Source organism: Athene noctua, chromosome 3, assembly GCF_965140245.1.
Source record: "Athene noctua chromosome 3, bAthNoc1.hap1.1, whole genome shotgun sequence".
NCBI classification, from domain to species: Eukaryota; Metazoa; Chordata; class Aves; order Strigiformes; family Strigidae; genus Athene; species Athene noctua.
Window position 1 is genome coordinate 24,808,155 of NC_134039.1, and position 19,263 is coordinate 24,827,417.

The 19,263-nt window shown below is 39.0% G+C and overlaps 2 protein-coding genes across 6 annotated transcripts in view; one reads left to right on the plus strand and one right to left on the minus strand.

Annotated features, from left to right (window-relative positions):
• Nucleotides 1–5,994, plus strand: part of GYS2 (glycogen synthase 2) — a 52,561-nt gene extending 46,567 nt beyond the window's left edge. For 2 of the 5 annotated variants that reach the window (XM_074902330.1, XM_074902334.1), the window contains 3 exons: nucleotides 1,496–1,659; nucleotides 2,843–2,923; nucleotides 3,986–5,992. In XM_074902330.1, coding sequence (XP_074758431.1) covers nucleotides 1,496–1,659; nucleotides 2,843–2,923; nucleotides 3,986–4,207 — 467 coding nt within the window. In that variant the 3' untranslated portion in view covers nucleotides 4,208–5,992. Of the gene's footprint in view, nucleotides 1–1,495; nucleotides 1,660–2,842; nucleotides 2,924–3,985 lie in introns of all 5 variants that reach the window. The other 3 variants (XM_074902332.1, XM_074902331.1, XM_074902333.1) reach the window with 3 other exon arrangements.
• Nucleotides 5,995–8,459: 2,465 nt separating this feature from the next.
• SPX (spexin hormone) lies at nucleotides 8,460–19,263 on the minus strand. Its single transcript, XM_074901324.1, has 7 exons — nucleotides 19,149–19,263; nucleotides 14,247–14,408; nucleotides 13,265–13,345; nucleotides 13,094–13,151; nucleotides 11,602–11,664; nucleotides 10,900–10,986; nucleotides 8,460–8,602 (listed from the first exon to the last, which is right to left on the minus strand). The coding sequence occupies exons 2-7, from the start codon at nucleotides 14,250–14,252 to the stop codon at nucleotides 8,544–8,546; spliced, it is 354 nt and encodes a 117-aa protein (XP_074757425.1). The 5' UTR covers nucleotides 14,253–14,408; nucleotides 19,149–19,263; the 3' UTR covers nucleotides 8,460–8,543.

Genomic DNA, 19,263 nt, shown 5'->3' on the forward strand with positions numbered 1-19,263 from the left:
CTGATTTCGGAAAGAAAAAAGCACAGCAACGAAGCTGTTACTCCTTAATTTCATGCTTTCACTAGTGCAATGGAGTTTACTGGGGGAATATATTCAGAGCTCTGAATGCCTTGTTATGTTGTACAAGCCATTCAAGCTTTCATATTTATCCAAACCCTTACCAGATTCTGTCTCATTTGTCCCCCTTTAACCTTTTGTCTTCTTCATCCATTTAAACTCAGCACTCCCTGTACTTCTTTAGGTCTCCCAGCATTTCCCTTTAATGCCTTTGGTTACCCTGTAATGCTCTGGGTCTTTCAAAAGAAGAGTGAAAAACTGCTTCTGTTTGAATAGTCCAAGAAGGATGCACTGGGACTTCGAGGCCAGTGAAACTTGCCCCCACCAAACAAAGAGTAAATTATCATGTACACTAAAAATAAATCTGTGAAAATAAAAGGAACCTACTTACAAATAAGAATCTGCTCATAAAGGTTTAGAAATGGTTTGTGATTGGAGTGTGGTGAAGAGGAAGGTAGCCAGCTCCTGGTGTGTTAAGACAATATTGAAAATGTACCAAAACTGGAGCCTCTTTGTAAGTATCTTGGCTTGTCTGCACAATCAGGCAATGAGAGCTGCACGCTAGTATCACCTATGCCCTGACCTAGGGGCAGAGGTAGAGCCAGTTGAAAAATACAGCTATGCCTTCCTGAGTAGACATGTCATTGAGACCTTTTAGAAAGGTCACAGACTGAGAGCACAGGTCATTTGCTCTTCGCTGGCAAAACATAGATGTGAACATTGACATAGCTTACTGTACATTCCTAGGGGACACCGGGCACTTCAGTTAAGGTAGTTGTGTGTCTGTCTTGTCCATTAAAACAGCTGAAGTCTAGTACCCTCTTCTTCCCAACACCCTGGTGTAAGGAAGGTGGTGCAAATAAAGGACTGATCTTGACAAACTACACAGAAGCAAAGTTTACCTCAGCATTCTCTCTACCAGAATTGTATATCAACTAATGTATGTGAGCTAGCTGTCTCTATGGAACCACTTGTATTTCTACAGAAAACACAGCCTCTCTCCTATAGGATGGTCTCCTATGACCATCCACACATATAAATTCTACTACAAACTAGGAAAACACTAGATTATTTTTTTTTAAATCAGGCAGTATTTTTAAAATTATGGGAGATAAAAATTATACATCTTTATCCAGAAACTCTTGAATCCTTTTGGACATACTTACACAACAACAACAACAACAAAGCCTCTGAGTTGCTTGCTGAATTTCAGCCTGAACAGTAAAGAAAATTAAAATTAAACCCCTGTATTTCTCTGTAGCTTTTCATTCTATCAGAGTAGTAACAAATGTTCAGTTATAGTTGCCTTCTAACATTAAAAAGAACATATAATACATGTAATGTTTGTAAGACTGTGTGACAGAAGGTAGAATGGAAATGTAAGAGGTCAGATCCCATTTTCAATTCCACTCATCTTCACCTATATTGTGTCTTCCAGGCATCTACATAGTTGACAGGAGGTTCCGCTCACCTGATGAATCATGCAACCAGCTGACTCAGTTCCTATATGGATTTTGTCAGCAGTCCCGGCGCCAGAGGATCATCCAGAGAAACCGAACTGAAAGGCTCTCAGATCTGTTGGATTGGAGATACCTAGGCAGGGTGTGTGAAACTATGTAATAGAAGTATTAAAAACTCCAGACACATAGGTCTAACTAGCAGTCTTTAGCATCATGCTACAGTGCAATGAGACATCCCTGTTCTGAAATGCACCTCTCAAAGGTGCTAAAGGCAAAACCTACCTTTACATCTCAGTGTAATGCTTCCATTTGCCAGTGGTAAGGAGAAATGTTAACTTAGTATGTTAGAGCAGAAGCCAGTCAGAGTGAGGTCTTTTTACTCCTGGTGCTGAAAACAATGGGAAAAGCTTGTGTCTCTGACAACGCTGGCAACCCTACACTAAGTAGGATTTGTGCTCCAAAGTCATCTGGACTCTTTCAAAAATCCTACCTGTCCTTCCTAAAATGCTTCTGGGCCTTGTGGCTTCTCAACACTCCTAAAATACCTCTGTGCCTTAAAGGCAAGATAGTGGTTTTAATTTGACATAGTTTTAATTTGACTGCAGTACCACCTCCTAAGAAGAGAGTAGCAATTCGGTATTCTCAAGTCCAGAGGAGCAAAGAAGTGGATGTCAGTTTTGTAACTGGTTTGGACCTTGTCCTGCTCTGATATCTGTGTGAGAACCTTTATATGGTTCCCAACACAGCATAAGACCCTGACACAACAAAGTTTTTTCCGTGCATGTGATGCAGACTCATGAACATAGTCGATCCCTAAATATTTTTGCCAAATTCTTAAATACCAGGCCTCAGCAAACTCATAAATGTTACTTCTCTGTAACTGTTACACATGCTTCTTATGCAAGGATAAGTCCAAAGTTTATGTGTATACACATGCACACTTAAAGATATAAACTTTCCTGGTTAAAAAAGAGCCAGATCTATCTTGAGGGGTAAAGAATACCTGTCATTCAATAAGAACTACATTGACTGAGACAAGAGCTGTTTTCCATCTTAATACATTTTAGTCTTACAGAATCTTTATTCAGCTTCTGTTCCAGACTGTAATTCAGTGTGGAATCTAACATGAATGGCACACTATTTCACAGCGATATGTTCATTACAAGCAGCAGTATCAGTTGGATTCTGCTTAGCTGAAAACTTGTTGAGCCTTTGTTCAGCATGATCTTTTAGAAGATACACATTTTATGTTCCTTTTTTTCTTTCCCTGCTTAAATCCATCCAAGACTTCCCTGACTTGTAAATGCATATCTTTTATGTTGCAGTATTACATGCATGCCAGACACTTGGCCCTCAGCAGAACATTCCCAGATAAATTTGAGATGGAACCAAGTGCTCCACCAAAGGTAAAGTCTTCCTTTGGAGATGCCTTCATCTGCACTTTAGCTGCTTTACAAAGAGAGAAAGATTGTGTGTGTCTGTGACAGAAAGAGTGAGAAGAGAGTTCCTAAGTTTTGTTTTAACTGAAGGGAAGTAGGAACTCATGGTTAAAAGCTCAACAAGTTACAGACCAAAGGTCCAGTCAGGAGTTGTAATGGTATCAGATGCAAACACTAGAAGTACCAGGTGCAGTATGGGAATTCAGGTGATTTAGAGTGACCTGAATGGGACTGTACCACTTGAGACCAGCCTTGAAATTACTGTTAGAAGAGTGGCAACTTTTAATTTTGCTTCTGATAAGTGCCATGGAGATGTTCTGCACAAACCAAATAGAAGGGGAGCTGGGAAGGGATGTTCCAGGTAAAGTGAGGCAAAGCATTGCCTTCATCTAAAAACATGGATGGAGGCTGTGGCCAGAACTACCAGGGGTCAGTTTAAAGGCACACCTTCAAACAGTTCTTCCACAGTGCGTATTAGCATCAATTTGAGAAGGGAGGCTTCTCAGATGCAGTGGTAGAACAATATTATTTAAAACCAAACCTCCGGACACGTCCAGGAAGCAACTCGATTTTTTTTAAATAATAATAAGAAAGGAGGCTCAGACCAAAACCCCTTGCTTGGTTCTGATTTTGCAGATACTGACATTATAATTAGAAAACTGTTTTAAAACTTCAGACTGAATTATGAATTTCAGTAAGCATATTCTGAGTACAGAATGATAGGATTTCATGTTGTGTTTACAGTTTTAAGTCTCAATAAAAATAGTCATATTTTGCAAAAGCGGTGCCGGAAGGGCAGCATATTGTTTATAGTACAGGCTAAAGATCAGTAGCATACAAGTGTGTACTTACTGGCAGAGAAGGGCTGAGGGGATCTGGGTTCAGGGAGTTTAATTTTAGAGTGCAGAGCATGTCGAGCTTACATCCCACCATTGGTTTCCTTTGAAGTGTTGATAGCCTTAAATTGCTGTATGCAACTAATTGAAGCACACTGTGATAATATATACAATTTGCTTCTCTCTCTGCCAGACGGAAGGTTTCAGGTACCCCAGGCCTTCATCAGTGCCACCATCACCTTCTGTCTCTCAGCATTCCAGCCCTCACAATAGCGAAGGTGAAAATGAAGATGAGGAGGAAAGATACGATGAGGATGAGGAGGCTGAACGAGATAGACAAAACATCAAGTCTCCGTTTTCCCTTGGAGTGTTGCCACAAGGAATGAAGAAGCAGCATGGTGAATACAGGAACTGAATTAATTGTTCTCACCCTGGCAGGGTCTCTCCATTCATTCAACTGTTTCTCGTGTAGGCTTGGCAAGCTCTGTGTTAAGGACAGTGTGATGTAATTAGGGGAATCTTAAATGTTACTTGAGCTACACTGTTGGAAAACCTAATATTATTTCACCTTGAAAGTAGTTTAAATGACAATTCTTCTGTGCCCCTTTGAGGTAGAAAAGATTTCTCAGGCTTAATAAACCTAGAGAATGTGACAATCCCCTCAGGAGATTATACAAACTGCAGATCATACCTTTCTTTACATATTCATCTATATTAATCATAGTCTATGCTGATAGCTCCGTTATGGGTGTCCCAAATGAATTTCTGCTTCGTTTATGCTTCCCCTTTTCCCCTCCTAATCTGACATGAACTTTAAAGCAGAGCTCAAAAAATTCAGAGAAAAAAGTGCTATACTGGTGAAAACTTGTCAGCATCAAAAAAGATAAACTGAAAAGAAAATTATCTTTTTTCTTTTTTTTTTTTTCTTATGCTGTTTATTGTAAGCTTACATCATTTAAAACATTGTTGTACAACACACAGATGTGTCTTGATCCAGTGGTAAAACATACTTCCTGTGGAACAACGTAAAGTCATATGCAGTGGGCATTTGAATTTTAGAGACAAGTGAAGTCATCTTTCTGAAGTTATTTAGACCCACAATAAACAGCAGACCATTTGTTTTCAGATTCCTCTGGTATGTCTCTTTTATTATTTTCATCTTGTCTTAGATTCTAAGTTTCTTAACAAACTAGTTTGGGAGGAAATTAATGTGACTTGACTAAATTTCCTTAAGTAACACCTTCCCCTGCAGACAAACCTACATGTCATAGAGCAATGTGGCAACATTCAAAGTAACTCTAGTTCTCCCAATTGCCCCATTAGTCCATGGTCTACTTCACTTCTAGAATAGACCTAATAATAACAAATAATGCTAAAAGGATTCCAAGAACACATCTGCCCCACAGACATAATTTCAAAAAGCACTTGAAACTTCAAAATGCTTGGGGAATAATTGAACCTCAGGACAAGAATTAGACATTTAATTTGCTTTACAGAAAGCTTTCAAAAGTATTTTGATTCCTGGAGACACAGAGAGTGCCTGAACATGCTCTTCAGAAGTAGATCTTGACATGAAGACATTAGGAAGGAGAATCATCTTTTATTTTAGAAGTTTGTGCATCAAAAATTTCTCATGCTGTTCAAGAAAAAACATTCCAGGGCTTGATTCAGCCTGTTCTTCAGCAGGTAAGACCTTCAGAGGTATTTACCTTCACTGTCAATCCCAGGGGGAACCTAGATGTCCAACTTTGAATAGACACCTATCTTTCAAACACCTGTCAACATTTGATGATGTGATTCTTACTATAGGCCATATAGAATAAAAGTGATTAGGTGCCTATTCGTATTTTTGGCCACCTAAAATCAGTTTTAAATTGGACTTTCAGTCTTAAATTAATGTGGATACTTGAAACAATAACTACTCTCAGAAGACAGGCTCAGGTTTTTATGGCAAAAACTTAATTAGATTTAAAAGAAGTCACTATTTTTAGCCATCTAAAAAGTAATTAAAACAATGAGTAGTTATTTTTCATATGTAAGTGGTGAAAGCAAAGATACTGCAAATATTTTCTTTCATACAGTTTACTAAGCGGAGAACAATTGATTTTGTGAGTTCAGAAATGTATATTCTTCCCCAAAGAGATTTTAATCAAAGTTCCCTTGCGGAATCAAAGAATGTAATAGCTGAGAGTCCCAATAAAGAACAATTTAAAGGTCACATTGATTGCAAGTTAATGCTCTCTTAAAAAAAAAAAAAAAAAAAATTAAAGAAATCTGACATTATTGCTTGTAGCTAAGTGCACAGTTGTAGGGAAGAAAAACATTTCGCCCCAAGTTCCCTGCCATCAGAATTGTATTTAGCATCATCTGAGAGTGATCGATCACTTCGTTACCTAAAAATGTTCTAGCCACAGGCTGGTGAACATCTGTTTATCATCATTCCAGGCCCAGATTCATTGCAGTGCTGAGAGATGTGATCACTACGCACATATTGTAAATAAAAAAGTGATGGAAGCACAGCACAGACAACATGGAAAGTGGAAAGGTTTTGCTAGGGTTGCGTTAAAACAATTACACTAGTTCTCTCTGGACAAGTCCCAGATGAGAAAAATAAGCAACATGTATGATCCAGGTTGCAGGTTGTCTTAGATATGCTTACGGTGTTCGAGCTCCCTGGGAAGAGCAGAGATCTGACATGACATCTTGCACAAACCCACCTGTGTTTGTTTCAGCACGCTCACATGCTTTGAACATCTGCCTGGTGACAGAAAGTGAACAGTGTTTGGGACATGACTAATGTGAATACTGTGCCCATTCTTCTCAGAAATGGTTCCACAGTGGCCAAAGTGACCTCTGCCTCATGCCTCTAGGCTTATTTTAGTTTTCCCTTGAATGCTAGGACTCGTCATCAGTAGCAAGTCAATTTAACTACAGCAAAACATTTCTGCTTTTTCAATTTGCAGTGTTAGAGAGAATGGCTTTTCATTCACTCAAGGCAACAGATTGCCTAACTTAAATGTCACACATTTCTACCAGTTACTGACATCTGACAAGCTTGGTAGCAGCTATGTTATATAAGCGATTATCTGCCAGATTGAAAATGTGAGAGTTTCACAAACAGCTCACCAACAAGGCAGAATGTTTATTCTATTTCATGAAATTTGCAAAGAATTGTTGAAGCTAGTGAGTTTATATCAGGAATACATACAGGAATCAGTCAACTGGTAATGTGATTAGTACATTTTTTGTACCTCTGGGACATTTAGAGGCATATGAATTTCATGCTACTAATAAACCAAAGGATGTATAAGCCTTCTACTTTTGTCTGAGCACTGACTAATCATACTGTAAAATATGTTGAAAAATAACTTAGATGCACCTGAGATATTCAATGTTAGGCTTGAAACCAAGAGCAATTAAATTAATGAATAGATTCTGGTGGATACCACTGGTCCTTAGATGAAGTTCATCATGAATGCATTCTGCCATACAACATATACAGCTATTGAAAGATATATCAGTGCTTAAAAATCACCAAAGAAGAACATTTTGATTTATCCAGTTATGTTCCTCCATGAAATGATATAGATTATAAACAATTACTGAAAGTACCTATAGTCCCATGATAGAAATTAATGCCTCTGATTCTTCAGCTGCATCTCTTTGTGTTGAGAAGCAACATTATAGTTAGTATGAGTTAATAAAATTAATTGGCAGTGTCATGAGAAAGATCAGAGGAAAGTAGCATTATAAGATGAAGAGCATGACTAGGGTTAAAGATTAAAAAAATAAAACATAGTTGCTTGGAAATAAGAATCATGTGGTTACTTTTTAATGACATGAGAACTACAGAGGGCTTTCCAGTAAGACCACAAACTACATAAATAATGTTAAATATATCCTTATCAGCATGGAATGATAATTAACCAATTTATGTATAATTCCAGTTTTGCAGCTCAAAAAACAGGCCAACAAAAAAGTACAATAACGATGCAAATAATATTCTGTCTGTTGTCATGCCGTGTGACACTAGATTTGTACCTAGCAGACCACCAGTATACTCCAGCAGTGCTGCACCTCCTGACATCAGTAGTGACTGTGTGCCAATAGTCATAATGAGGCCCTGATCCTGTAAGACCTATCCCCATACTATCTTAATGTGGTGGGACTTGCTCAGTAGGATTGTTCAGAGTATGTTTCAGCATGCATGTAAACAGGAGAGCATTGAGGTCTAAGAAAGTGCTGTTGCCTGTTCTCTGTGGTGAAAGATATCTGCAAAAAATGAATCACTGGCTTTGCAGTCAAAGATGGCTGGATAGTTTTAATATCTCATTGACTTTACTGACCACCACCAACCTACAGGCCCAGCAGTGAAGTGGTGAAGGAATCTACCTTTATCAGAAATAAAAAGGTTTCAGTATATAGCTGGGTGAAATGCAGCAAAAGGTTTCACAATGACTACTGAAAAATTGCTTTTAATGAAGTCATTGTCCAAAAAGACAGTTTTAATCATATTTTTGGGTAAAATCGTACAGTGTATTTTAAATTTTGGGTGGGACACACAAAATGGTCTAAACAAAGCTGGAACTTTACAAATACTTTTGTTATCTGACCTAGTAACTTTTAATCCATTTGCATTCAAAATTTGCAATGCATATATACGTCACCCTTTGGGAACTTAAATACTCTGTTTACACAAGTCATGATTTCAGGGTATATGCCATACAAATGTTAAAGAAATTTGAAGTATTTCACCAATTTGATAGATTATCTGTCAAGTAGCCAGGGTGATGACTGTTTTCTTCTTCAACTGTAAGACAAGACACAATGGGGAAAAATAAAGGGTAGATAAAGGAAAGTTCAGTCAGCCAAAGTTTTCACAGGATAGATGTGTCTCAGGCACAGGCCTAGTGTAACATAACTGCTTAGCTAAGAGATGCAGGCATCTGTAAAAATAATAATGTTTTCTCTCATTTTAAATGTGGGATTTTTTCTGTTTGCTGAAGAGCAAAGACACAAACCATGTCCAGAGGGTATCTTAGTACAAGGCACAGATTTTTCATGCAGAAGAAAATAGTTTATTTGTTCTTTATTTGCACATTTCTCTCAGTGAAGAGGATTCTGAAATCACTTGAAAGTGATCTTCTGAAAGTGCATGTCTTACCCATGTTTCACTGTCTTGTTACTCCCTAATACAATGATGGCAGTGTTATTCCACATAGTGTTTTTCAAACAAACTCAGTTCTGTTTAACTCTCAGATATGTCACCTTTTTTCTCAGGGGGCTGTTGCTGTCCACTGTCTCCCCTGGAACAGCAACAGCAGGCAGGAAAATACCACTAAAATTTGTGAATAGTGAACTTCAGAGGATTTTCTCTTTCTGCTAGCACACAAATTACACTTTCACTGATTTATCTTTAGAACTGCTCATATATTTTGTCCAAAGCACTATGCTCATTGTTAATTCTGCCTTTCTCAGTCAAAATGCCACTGAATTTTTTTGGTTAGCAAAGTTCTACCAGGGCATGGAAGAGAGAGCTGAGCACAGATCCCCAGCGCTGCATGAGGTACAGTGGGAGCTTTCAGGAAGTGGCGAAGACAGGAGTGGTTCCAGCATATCTGCATGTACACCAGGTAAATTCTTTGAGGTGTTTCTCACACCCTCTCTTCATTTCAGGAAAGGTGTGTACTTTAGATAACCAAATCTAGGTTATCTAGAGAGGCGATATCGCAGTGATGGGAAGGCAGTTATTTATCACACACAGTTGATGATGTCAAAGGTGATGAGTCAGTAACAGGCCTGTTTTACCACTCATCTGTGAAAGGTACAAACTACCTCTTATTTTACTAGGGGTTTACTTCACATTCCTAATTAAAGTGCTTTTTCTTCCTGTCATGATGACAGAAATTAAGGGTCTGAATAAGGAACTCACAACCAGGACAATAAGAGACAAAGGTATCTTCTAGCCACCTTCTGTTCCTACCTGTCCTGAACCAGAGAGGGGTAGAGCATAACTCAGACAAACTGCTGGGCTTGTATATGCTACAACAGCCTCGCCAGCACCCAGAGGCCAGAGCCCAGCACAGACTCTCCACAGCCTGCAGGATGTATACTCCTTTTACAACCTCCCTGTTCCCAGCTCCATTTCCAAAACCAATCTATGTACCTGAAGAGATGAAAGGTAGAAAGATAGAGGACATGGATAGCATAGATTTAGGGTCTCAGCCTGGTGAGCTGTATGTATGCATCAGATCATGAGGTGTTCAGGATAATGGCTTTGCAGGAAAGATGGTGTAGGGAGGAAAGGTGAACTACAGTAGGGTGGGGGAGTTGGGGAAGATAGGATACGGGCCCTCATATAAGAGGGTGCAGTATGTGTGAAGGAGATGAGGAAACACAAGTTATTTAAGCCTGACTCAGTAGCTGGGTTTTGCTGGGGGGTGCTGTGGAAGGGAGACGAGGGTTCCAAGTTTCGAAGTGAGAACCAGAGGCATGTAACATGTAGTGAGGATAGAGATGGGAGGGTTAGACAATATCTTTGGAAGGCTGGGAACACACAAATTAATTAGGGGATTTTTCAGGATATTTCAGGGCTCTGCCTCTAAAAGTAACTGGGACCCTTTGTCAGCTGTGCCAGTGGTAAAGGTCTCAAGAGTCAGGTGTGAATCCCAAAGCTCCTCTGCTAGGACTTTTTAGGATTCTTTTAGCCTTTACACCAGGACATAAGAGCCAATGGAGGAATAAAAATTTCACAAGCAAATAATATTCTTCAAAAAAAGAAGCCCCAGTAGAGTTTTGTTTTGGAAAATTCAATTCAAAATAGCCATTCCCCTGAATCTAAACCAATAAAAATTTGAAAAGCAAATTAAAAGCAGAATATATTAAAGTTTACTATCATTTACCTGATTCATGTTCTAATCTGTGTAAATGTACACCCTAATGCAATACACAGTATAAATGTAAACTGTAATATAATGCAATCTGTGGAATAATATCTCATTTCAAATGAGATCTTAACCTATTAGATCAATTTACTAAATCGTTAGTAAACTAAATACTTATGGACCCTTTATTAAAAAGGCAGGGTAAGACAAAACATGCATTTACCTTCTTCTTGTGCTTTCCATAAGGAACTAAGGAACACTGCTGCAGCTTCAGAAAGAGATAAAGGATTTGTGTTTTGGCTGCGTGTTTCTAGAATTATAAAATCAGAGATGCATGGTTTGTTAGTGCTTACTGGGATTTATTTATTTTGTCTAGAGACCCGAAGAGAAAAAAAATACTGTTGTCTCCTTTGCTCTATAACATTATCTGCTCAAAACCAGCCTGATAAATATCTAAACCAGAAGAGACTAGCAATCTTTTTTAAAAAGGAGGATGTTTTAAAGTCCCTTAGAAGATAAAAAGAATGTTTTTTTTCATATGTTCCTTACTTTGATCTGTTTCCTCCAGAAACATTGTCTAGCACAGATATATGTTGTTTACTGTTGTCAGTTCAGCACAATTAATAATTTGAATTGACTTTTTCCAGTGGAAAAAGGAAGTCAAAAGTACTGATGATAATCCCATTTAACAGCCAGGTCAGTCTGGAACATCACTTATGTAAATGAAATCACAATGGTACACAAGAGAGGAAAGTCAGATGGTCTTTATCCTGTACTTTTTGGAATGAAGGAGCTAACAAAAGGGAGTTTAATGGCTTTCTTGAATATAATTCCAGCAAAACAAATCCTCTCAAGTTTCCACGTATTTCTCCCATAATCTGAGCAAAGACTGAAGTGTTAGGTACAACTGGGCACACATACTTACCAAGGTGCGTTCTGTCAAACAGATCCTTTCGCTGGTTCTCATCTGAGATGAATCGACGTCCCTCTACAAAAGCAGTGGGAAAAGGGGGAAAACAACCTAGCAAATATTATAATTCCTATTTTACAATCCCTAAATTAGTCTTTTAATAATACAAAATTACAAAATTACACTTCTGTGAACATAAAATGGAAGGCATAAATCCATCCTGGGATCTTTCCAAATCAGCAATAGCCCATCCTAAACTGAACCACTCAAGACATACTTTATTCCATAGAACTGGTGTTTCAGCACTTTTTATTCTCGTATTAATCTGCTGTAGGAACAGTACATAGGGAGGAATCTACTGTCTTTTCTTCACTCTTTCCATGACTGCTGTACAATCAAAAGCCTTCAATCTCTTTGCTGGACTATAAAGTATTGCCTCTTAAAGGGATATTTCTATTTTAAAAATGAAAAAAAAACTAAAAAAAAAAAAAAAATCACATTACTCTGCGTCAATAAAAATGATAAACAGGTAAGTATAGAAGTAACAGTGCGTTATTCAGTTGGAAGATTTAAACAAAAGAAAAAAGGACCTAATTCTTTGCTTTTGTGAATAGAAATAATTTTATTAATGTCACTAGAACTTCCTTCAGTTACAGTTGTTTTTGGTCTCTATTTTCTGTTGTTATTTGTATTGTCTCCCTTCTGCATTTCTTTCAGGATTGTGAGCTTCAATTTTATTTTTTTTTTTCAATTTAAAGAAAGCTATTTTTCTTGATCACTTACGAACCTACCTTGCCCTGTCTGATAGCTTTTAATTTTGAAACAACAATTCAGAATAGGGTCTTTTTAAAAATACAAACATTTCTGTTAAATTTTGTGGGTTTGCATCAGAGGACAAAATCTTTCTTTGGCTCTAAATTTTATCTTTATATTTAATGCTTCTTTAAATCTGGACTAACAGTAGAAACTCAAAAGATCATCTGCACAGCCTTAACACCACAATATTCATAACACTGACATCCAGGTTCTCCTCAGAAGAGGTTGCTTGTGGTCTTAATACCAAATCTAATGCAAGATGCTGGCAATAGGAATGTGTGTTCTCCTCTTGCTTGAGATGCTTTAATAAAGCCTGAGTGAGAGTAAGGAATGATAACTATATCTGTGTGTCTTAAACCCCCTTTAAGATTATTTCAGCTAAGGAAGCTGCTTTTCCAATAGGTGTTACAACCAAGCTTCAGACTCTATACATTTTCAGTACTTTGTTTTGCTTTTCTGTTTCCAGCACTTGCTTTCTTCAATTTGATTTCTTTAAAAAATAATAATACTGGTGATGCCACTGTTTCAGTGACAAGAAGTAATAACTAATTAGCACATTCCTGCAGGCCTCAGCACTTTTACCTCCACAGCATCCTTAGGGGTTTACTGCTTGTGTGGAGCCAAGAGGATCGGGAATAATCCAATGGTAGACAAAGTTATCTCCTCAAAACAGAGTGAGCTTGGGACTTACGTGCACCCTTCAAATAGAGCATCGCCTGAGGAGTCCAATTTCTCCTTTGGAAATGAGCCTTTATGCCAAGAAAGAGAAAAGACACATGTCAGCATTGCATGTCATTACTTAAACAGCACCAACCTGTGAGGTTCATGGATGCTGCACATTCATGCTGTGTGAGCAGTTTACCTGAGGTGCACTCCAGGAGAAAGCTATGAAGGATGCTGCCAGGAACAGTGCCATTGCAGATGCTGTCAGTTTACACAGTCCCTGTGCACAACAAAGAACCACAAGGTACAGGAAAAGCCTTTCAGAGCTGTAGATCCTCTCAGCTCCAAATCTAAATGTGAGAATATTCCAGACACTCCTTTCTTCCTGTCTTGCTACCAAACCTCTTCTTGCTCAGTGGCTATTTCAGCCTCAGTACACAGTGATCTGATGGGAGCATGAATGTTAAATCAAATGTACTTTATTCTTTCTAGGCATATTCATTATAAAGGTTCCATACCGGTGAGAACTGCCATCAAGGCAAGCACCTTCTGTGCTCCTATTTACAAGAATCCTCCAGAAATGAGACATACGTACAAACTAAGGGGGAAAGACAATATATCTTGATCTTACAAAACCTAGTTTAGACAACAAGCAAATGTAGGGGACTTGTCATTCCAAAAAACCAAACAAACCAACCAGGAGAGTGGATCACTACTTCTTCAGGAAAAGAAAGGTTTTTAACTTAGCATCCTATTTGCATCAACCATGATTACACACATGTCACTAGACAGGCTTTTTTTGATGCCTGGAGTTTGTTCACTGATGCAGCACATGCAAATGAAAGCATTGAACATGAATCCTCTGCAAACAAGTTGCATCTCTGCTTGTTTGCACAGACCATGTTGTTATTCATGTATTGATAACAGTGATGGTCAACAGAGAGCATCTAACATTATGATTCACAGTGGTTTATTGCATCTTGTTTATGAGAGCACAATGTGCTATTAATGTTTTTTAATGCAGTTGTTTCTAACACACTGAATATAACTATGTGTATATTTCTCTCAGGTTATCTCAAAATTAAAATTAAGCCTCCTGCAGTTCCTAAATATTATACCCACATGAAAAAGCATAAACTGCAAACTACATGTCTCCCACACACCAGAAGAGTCTCACTCACCTTCATATTTAGTTCAGTGGCAAATCTTCAGTCTTCTTTTCTTGGAATAATGTGTCACAAGATCTCCTACAGGTTTGGGGGTCCCTTTTTAAATCTTCAGAGTGAAGGTACCCTCCCCCTCTGTGGCAGGGCGGAGTAGTCTAAAGGGATCTCTTGTCAGCCCTGTAGATGGAGAAGTATAAGGTCTGATGACTCCTGAGGGAAACCTGTAGTCTTGCAGGAAGACAGAGAAATGATTGAAAGATGGATACACTTGGAGATGCACTGCATTAGCCAGGTGAATACCTTCTGAATACATCAGCATCAGCCCTGTGCATTTGCAATATGTCACTTTCTTGCTAGATGATCAATAACCACAGCCAGAAGCAGGTATTAATATGTATGGTGAGTGTTTACCTAGGATAGTCTAACATATATCAGATTGCTATCCATTGTGGGAGCTGGAAAAGTTAGTAAATTACTCTCCAGTCATAACATGACAACATCAAGAAAAAGACGACTTACCCGGTGTCACTAGTTTAAGGTTATGCCTAGCGTACATTTAGAGGATGCAGTCTCTTGTTTGATTCTCCAATGATCCCTTGCATCTAGTTTTCTTACACACAAGTGAAAATACAAAGCTGAATAAAAAACACCAAAAAAAATCCCCAACCCCTAATAGTCAGAAACACTTTTTTGTCTCATGGATTGGTTGGAGTAAAAGCCCAGGTCATGGGCTTGAATAGATCAAGTGGTGGAGCTGTAAACAGAAAAAAGGCAGGAAGAAGAAGGAAAGCCATTTCCATAAGCTGCTTCTACGTGATTGTTGGACTCATGGCAGTCATAGATAGTGGGTTTGGTCCTCAGGCAAAGAGCTCATCATGCTTGATGCCTAGCCTTGCTGGTTCTGCAACTAGGGTTTTTATCTCTCCTCCTTCATTTTTTTCCTTTGTAAATGGGAGAGGGGAGCAGAAGGAGAAGCAAAGCAAATAGGGAGCTAGAAATTTTCTCATTAGAAGATTGGCCAATAGAAAGTTTACTGTGACAGCCTCAGAAAGAAAATATGGGTCAGCCCATATATGTGACAAACACCGGCTCATGTATGTGGAGTCTGAATGAGAAGTGTGCAGATGGGCACTGCTAAGGCTTGTTATGAGCTTTTCCCTGTTACGATGTGTCTGTGAAGACCGCTCTGAAGCACACTGTTAGAGATGGTGCAATTGCTCTCCTGTTTTTGGGGGGATATTGCTCTGTTCTCTGTTCATGCCAGACAGAATTGTTCATTGAATATACAGAACTGGCATTAGCTGCAGCTCATTCTGGTATAGATGCAAGAAATGAGAGGGAAGTTCAGGTTTTGGCCTCATGCAGCTCTTGTGATGGCTGGAAGCTGCTCTTAAACCTCTATCCTTTTAAAAAGGCCATACATGATGCACCCTAGGCAGCAGAAAGGATTCTACTTGCATTTACTTCAATGTGAAGTTTACATTTTCCCTGCTCTTTTCCTCTTGCTCTGACAGATCAGAGACATTCCTTGATGATGTTTAACCCTTAGCTTTAGAAGGCAACTATGCATTGCATCCAGGAAACATTTAACAAGCAGAGACTTGGAAAAGATAAAGCTACTCACCTATTCCCTTTCGGAGTGACTTCAGAGCTTATCTTTATGCACAGTCCACAGGCCAGAATCAAAACATACAACTAAGTCTGTGAAAATTAACCCCCTAGCTTTGGTATTGGTCAATGTAAAGTATATTCTCTTCACAATGGTTCTTCTTGTGGTAGATAAAATAGAATGTGTTTAGCAATGAAATAAGGCCCGGTTCTCCTGCCACTGGAATGAGAGAAGTTAACACAAAATAAACTGTGAAGACAACCAGCTCAGCCTCTTCTGCTGGAACTGGGGAGAAGGGGAAGAGAATGGATGGCATGAATGGTGGCATAGCATTTATGTTGTTACCACTCTGTAAAAAGACAACTTCAGCTTTTCTTTTATTTTGACCACTTTACAAAGTCTGAGCTGCTCTGAGTTGGTGTTGCTGGAGTCTCTCTCTCTCTTCTGAACCTGGCTGTATTTCCAGAGTCCCACTCACCTCCTTGTAGAGACTGGGGTTTGTTTGAGGCTTTCTGCAGGGCAGCAGGGACCTGAACTGGACAGGTCAAAACCTGAACTGGCTTATTGTGGGGTCAAGTGACCATCAGCTCAAGATCAAACGCAGGACCTTGACAGCATCCTCTTAAATTAAATGGGTTTAATGATGTACCATTAGATGTTTCAATGGCACTAAGGTGTCTAAAAGTGAAGTGTTTAGTTTCAACCAGTAGCAAGAGACAGGCTACCTTGCCCTAACACTATCCAGGGCACCTGAGACATATACATGGGACTGCCAGCTGTGACACAGGACCTGCAAGAGACCCAGGACTCGTGAAGAAGAAATGGAAGGGCAGGGAGGATCTTTAGGGCACCTAAAATGTCACTAATTGCTTTTGACAAGGATCTGAATCACTCCCACAGAGTTCAGAGAAACAGGACTTCAAGGAGCATTCTGTGGCTGCAGAGTGTAGAGCATTAGGAGAGAAGGACTGAATTCCCCTCTGTGTCTCTTCATTGGTTTCAGACAGCATTTTGCACAGACAACATTAGGTGAAATGAACCCAATTGATTTTCCATAATGTTTTTTTTCCCAGAAGGTTTTTATTTGTCCCTGAAATTCTCTCTGCCTTTGTGCCTTAGGGCACTAAATCAATTTATTTTTACTATGACCAGTGATTCTAAGTTGCTTTGGTGTTTCAGAAAAAGAATATTTCAAAACCAACTCCCTGGAAATCTGCAAGAAGTCTACATGTAGAACAAAGAATTCCAGGTTTGTCAATTCTACTCTAGTGATTAAAATTTAAAAGACTCTTCTGCCTTCACAGCTCTTTCTTGTCATGATCCTATGAAAAGATGGTCATCTCACTCTTTCCAGAAACCTAACCACTTCTAAGATGGCATATGGGACATATTTATTTGCCAACAGCAACAGGAGGCAATATTTTGAGAAGGAAATGCCTGTACTGAGAGTGTTTACATTCAAAAAAAACCCATGTGGATGTGTATGGGCACATGTAAGCTTTACTCGTGAAAAATGAAGTAGCCTATAATTGGGTTATGGATCATAACACACAAAAAACTATAGCACTTCAGGATGATGAGCTGTACATAGAACACTCATTGTCAATGCTGCCATTTCTCAGCTGATTCACATAAATAAGGAAGTGGCTTTGGCATGTAATCAATACCCTAACTGAGGTAAGTAGAGTGAAGCTTGCTGTAGCAGCAGGACCTCTTATTAGAAAGAACATAATCTATTCTTATTCTTAAAGACAGTCTAAAGGGCAAAGACTGCTTATCCTGACACTGTAAATGATAAAAAGCCAATTTCTGGGATTGGAGTTCAGTGCTGAGGTGGGTTAAAAAGTACTTGTGTGGTGGAGTTTTAACTAGTGGAGTCAAATATACATCACTAACTTGAGTCACAACTGTGTACTTTCCCAAATCTTTCCCTAAGAATACAGGCTACAGTCATTGTGTCTGTCTATTTTTAAACTTCTGGTAAGGATGCCAGTGATCCATTGCTTGCTTTTGAGTAAAAGGTGTAGCTGTTGTATGCAGGTGGCCAGCAGGTAGGTCAGGAAGTATGGTATTCTGGTATTGATGAAAGAGAGGAAACTTCAAGGGATAATTATAAGTAAAAGTTAAACATGTTATTTGGGGTAAGGGATGTTTAAAAGTATGAGGAAAGAGTAGAAATCCACAAATACTTGAAAGAAACAAACATCACAGAAAGAGGTATTCTGAAATTCAGTGAGCCGTAGGATGGTACAACTTTTTTTTTCAGTAATGGGCAAGTCTGGCGCAAACACCAGGAAAAAAAGACCAGCTGAAAATCTCCAGTTTTCAAGCTGGAAAAGAGATCTGCCCATCCAAGTATAGGCATTTACAAAGTACATTAGCAGAAGCTGTACAGCTCTTCAGACAGGCAGATACTACTGAAAGTATCTCACAGAATACCTTTCCATAATGACAGAAGCACTAAAGGCCAAGGAGTTATCTGACCTTTTCTTCCACCCCCATGAACTTGGCAAAGAGGATTTTTGTCTTTGTCAATAAGCTACCTAGTGAGCTACAAACTATGCTGACCATTACGCATGCAGTTGTCTTCTTTTGGCTGAGCAGTGTGTTTGTCACACAGTCTCACCCCTGGAGCTGGACAAGAAATACATGCTGCTGCTGAGCAGCTGGATGTCAACATTTTGTTGTAAACAGTCAACAGAATTGGGAGAGAGGAATAAAGGTGAGTTACACTGAGAGACTGCATGACAACGAGACAGTCAGGTGTCAGAGACTGAAACAGCCTACTCCACATTCTTGACAAAGATCCCAACCTCTGTGAACATGGTCTGTAAAACGTGCAGCCCCTTGGGCTGTTTTTCCTTACCCATGCATGCTGTGAGGGATGGAGTGGGGTTGATTACATTTATATAGAATGATATACATTTATATAGAAATACACATATTTATAGGCAAAATACCTAACATGTAAAAGAAAATGTTGTTAAAGTCCAAACAGAAAACCCTGAGGACTATTTTCAAGACAAACCAAGTAACTTAGGAACTCTACTGCACTAACATTTGTTAAACTTTGAAAACATTTGTCTCGATATTTGCCCATGCATATCTAACATGAGGTATGCTTTACCCTTAAATAACATGTATTTTAATCCCACCATGCAGAGAACAGGAACCCTACTGAAATAAGAGTAATTTTTTGTGTTGTAACAACAAATGTTGTTGTTTGAAACAAAGCTTGGTTCTAGAGGCATTTCAGATGTTCCCAAAGCAGGTGGGAAACCACTTCAACCAGGTCTGTCAGTGCTTACCTGTCTCAGCCCACAGTGAAGCCTAAGCAAAACATGGTGTAGCACATCAAAGATGGGCCATGAGCCATGTGCACTTGAACTGCACACCAGGCAAATGGGGATGGTGGGAATTTCC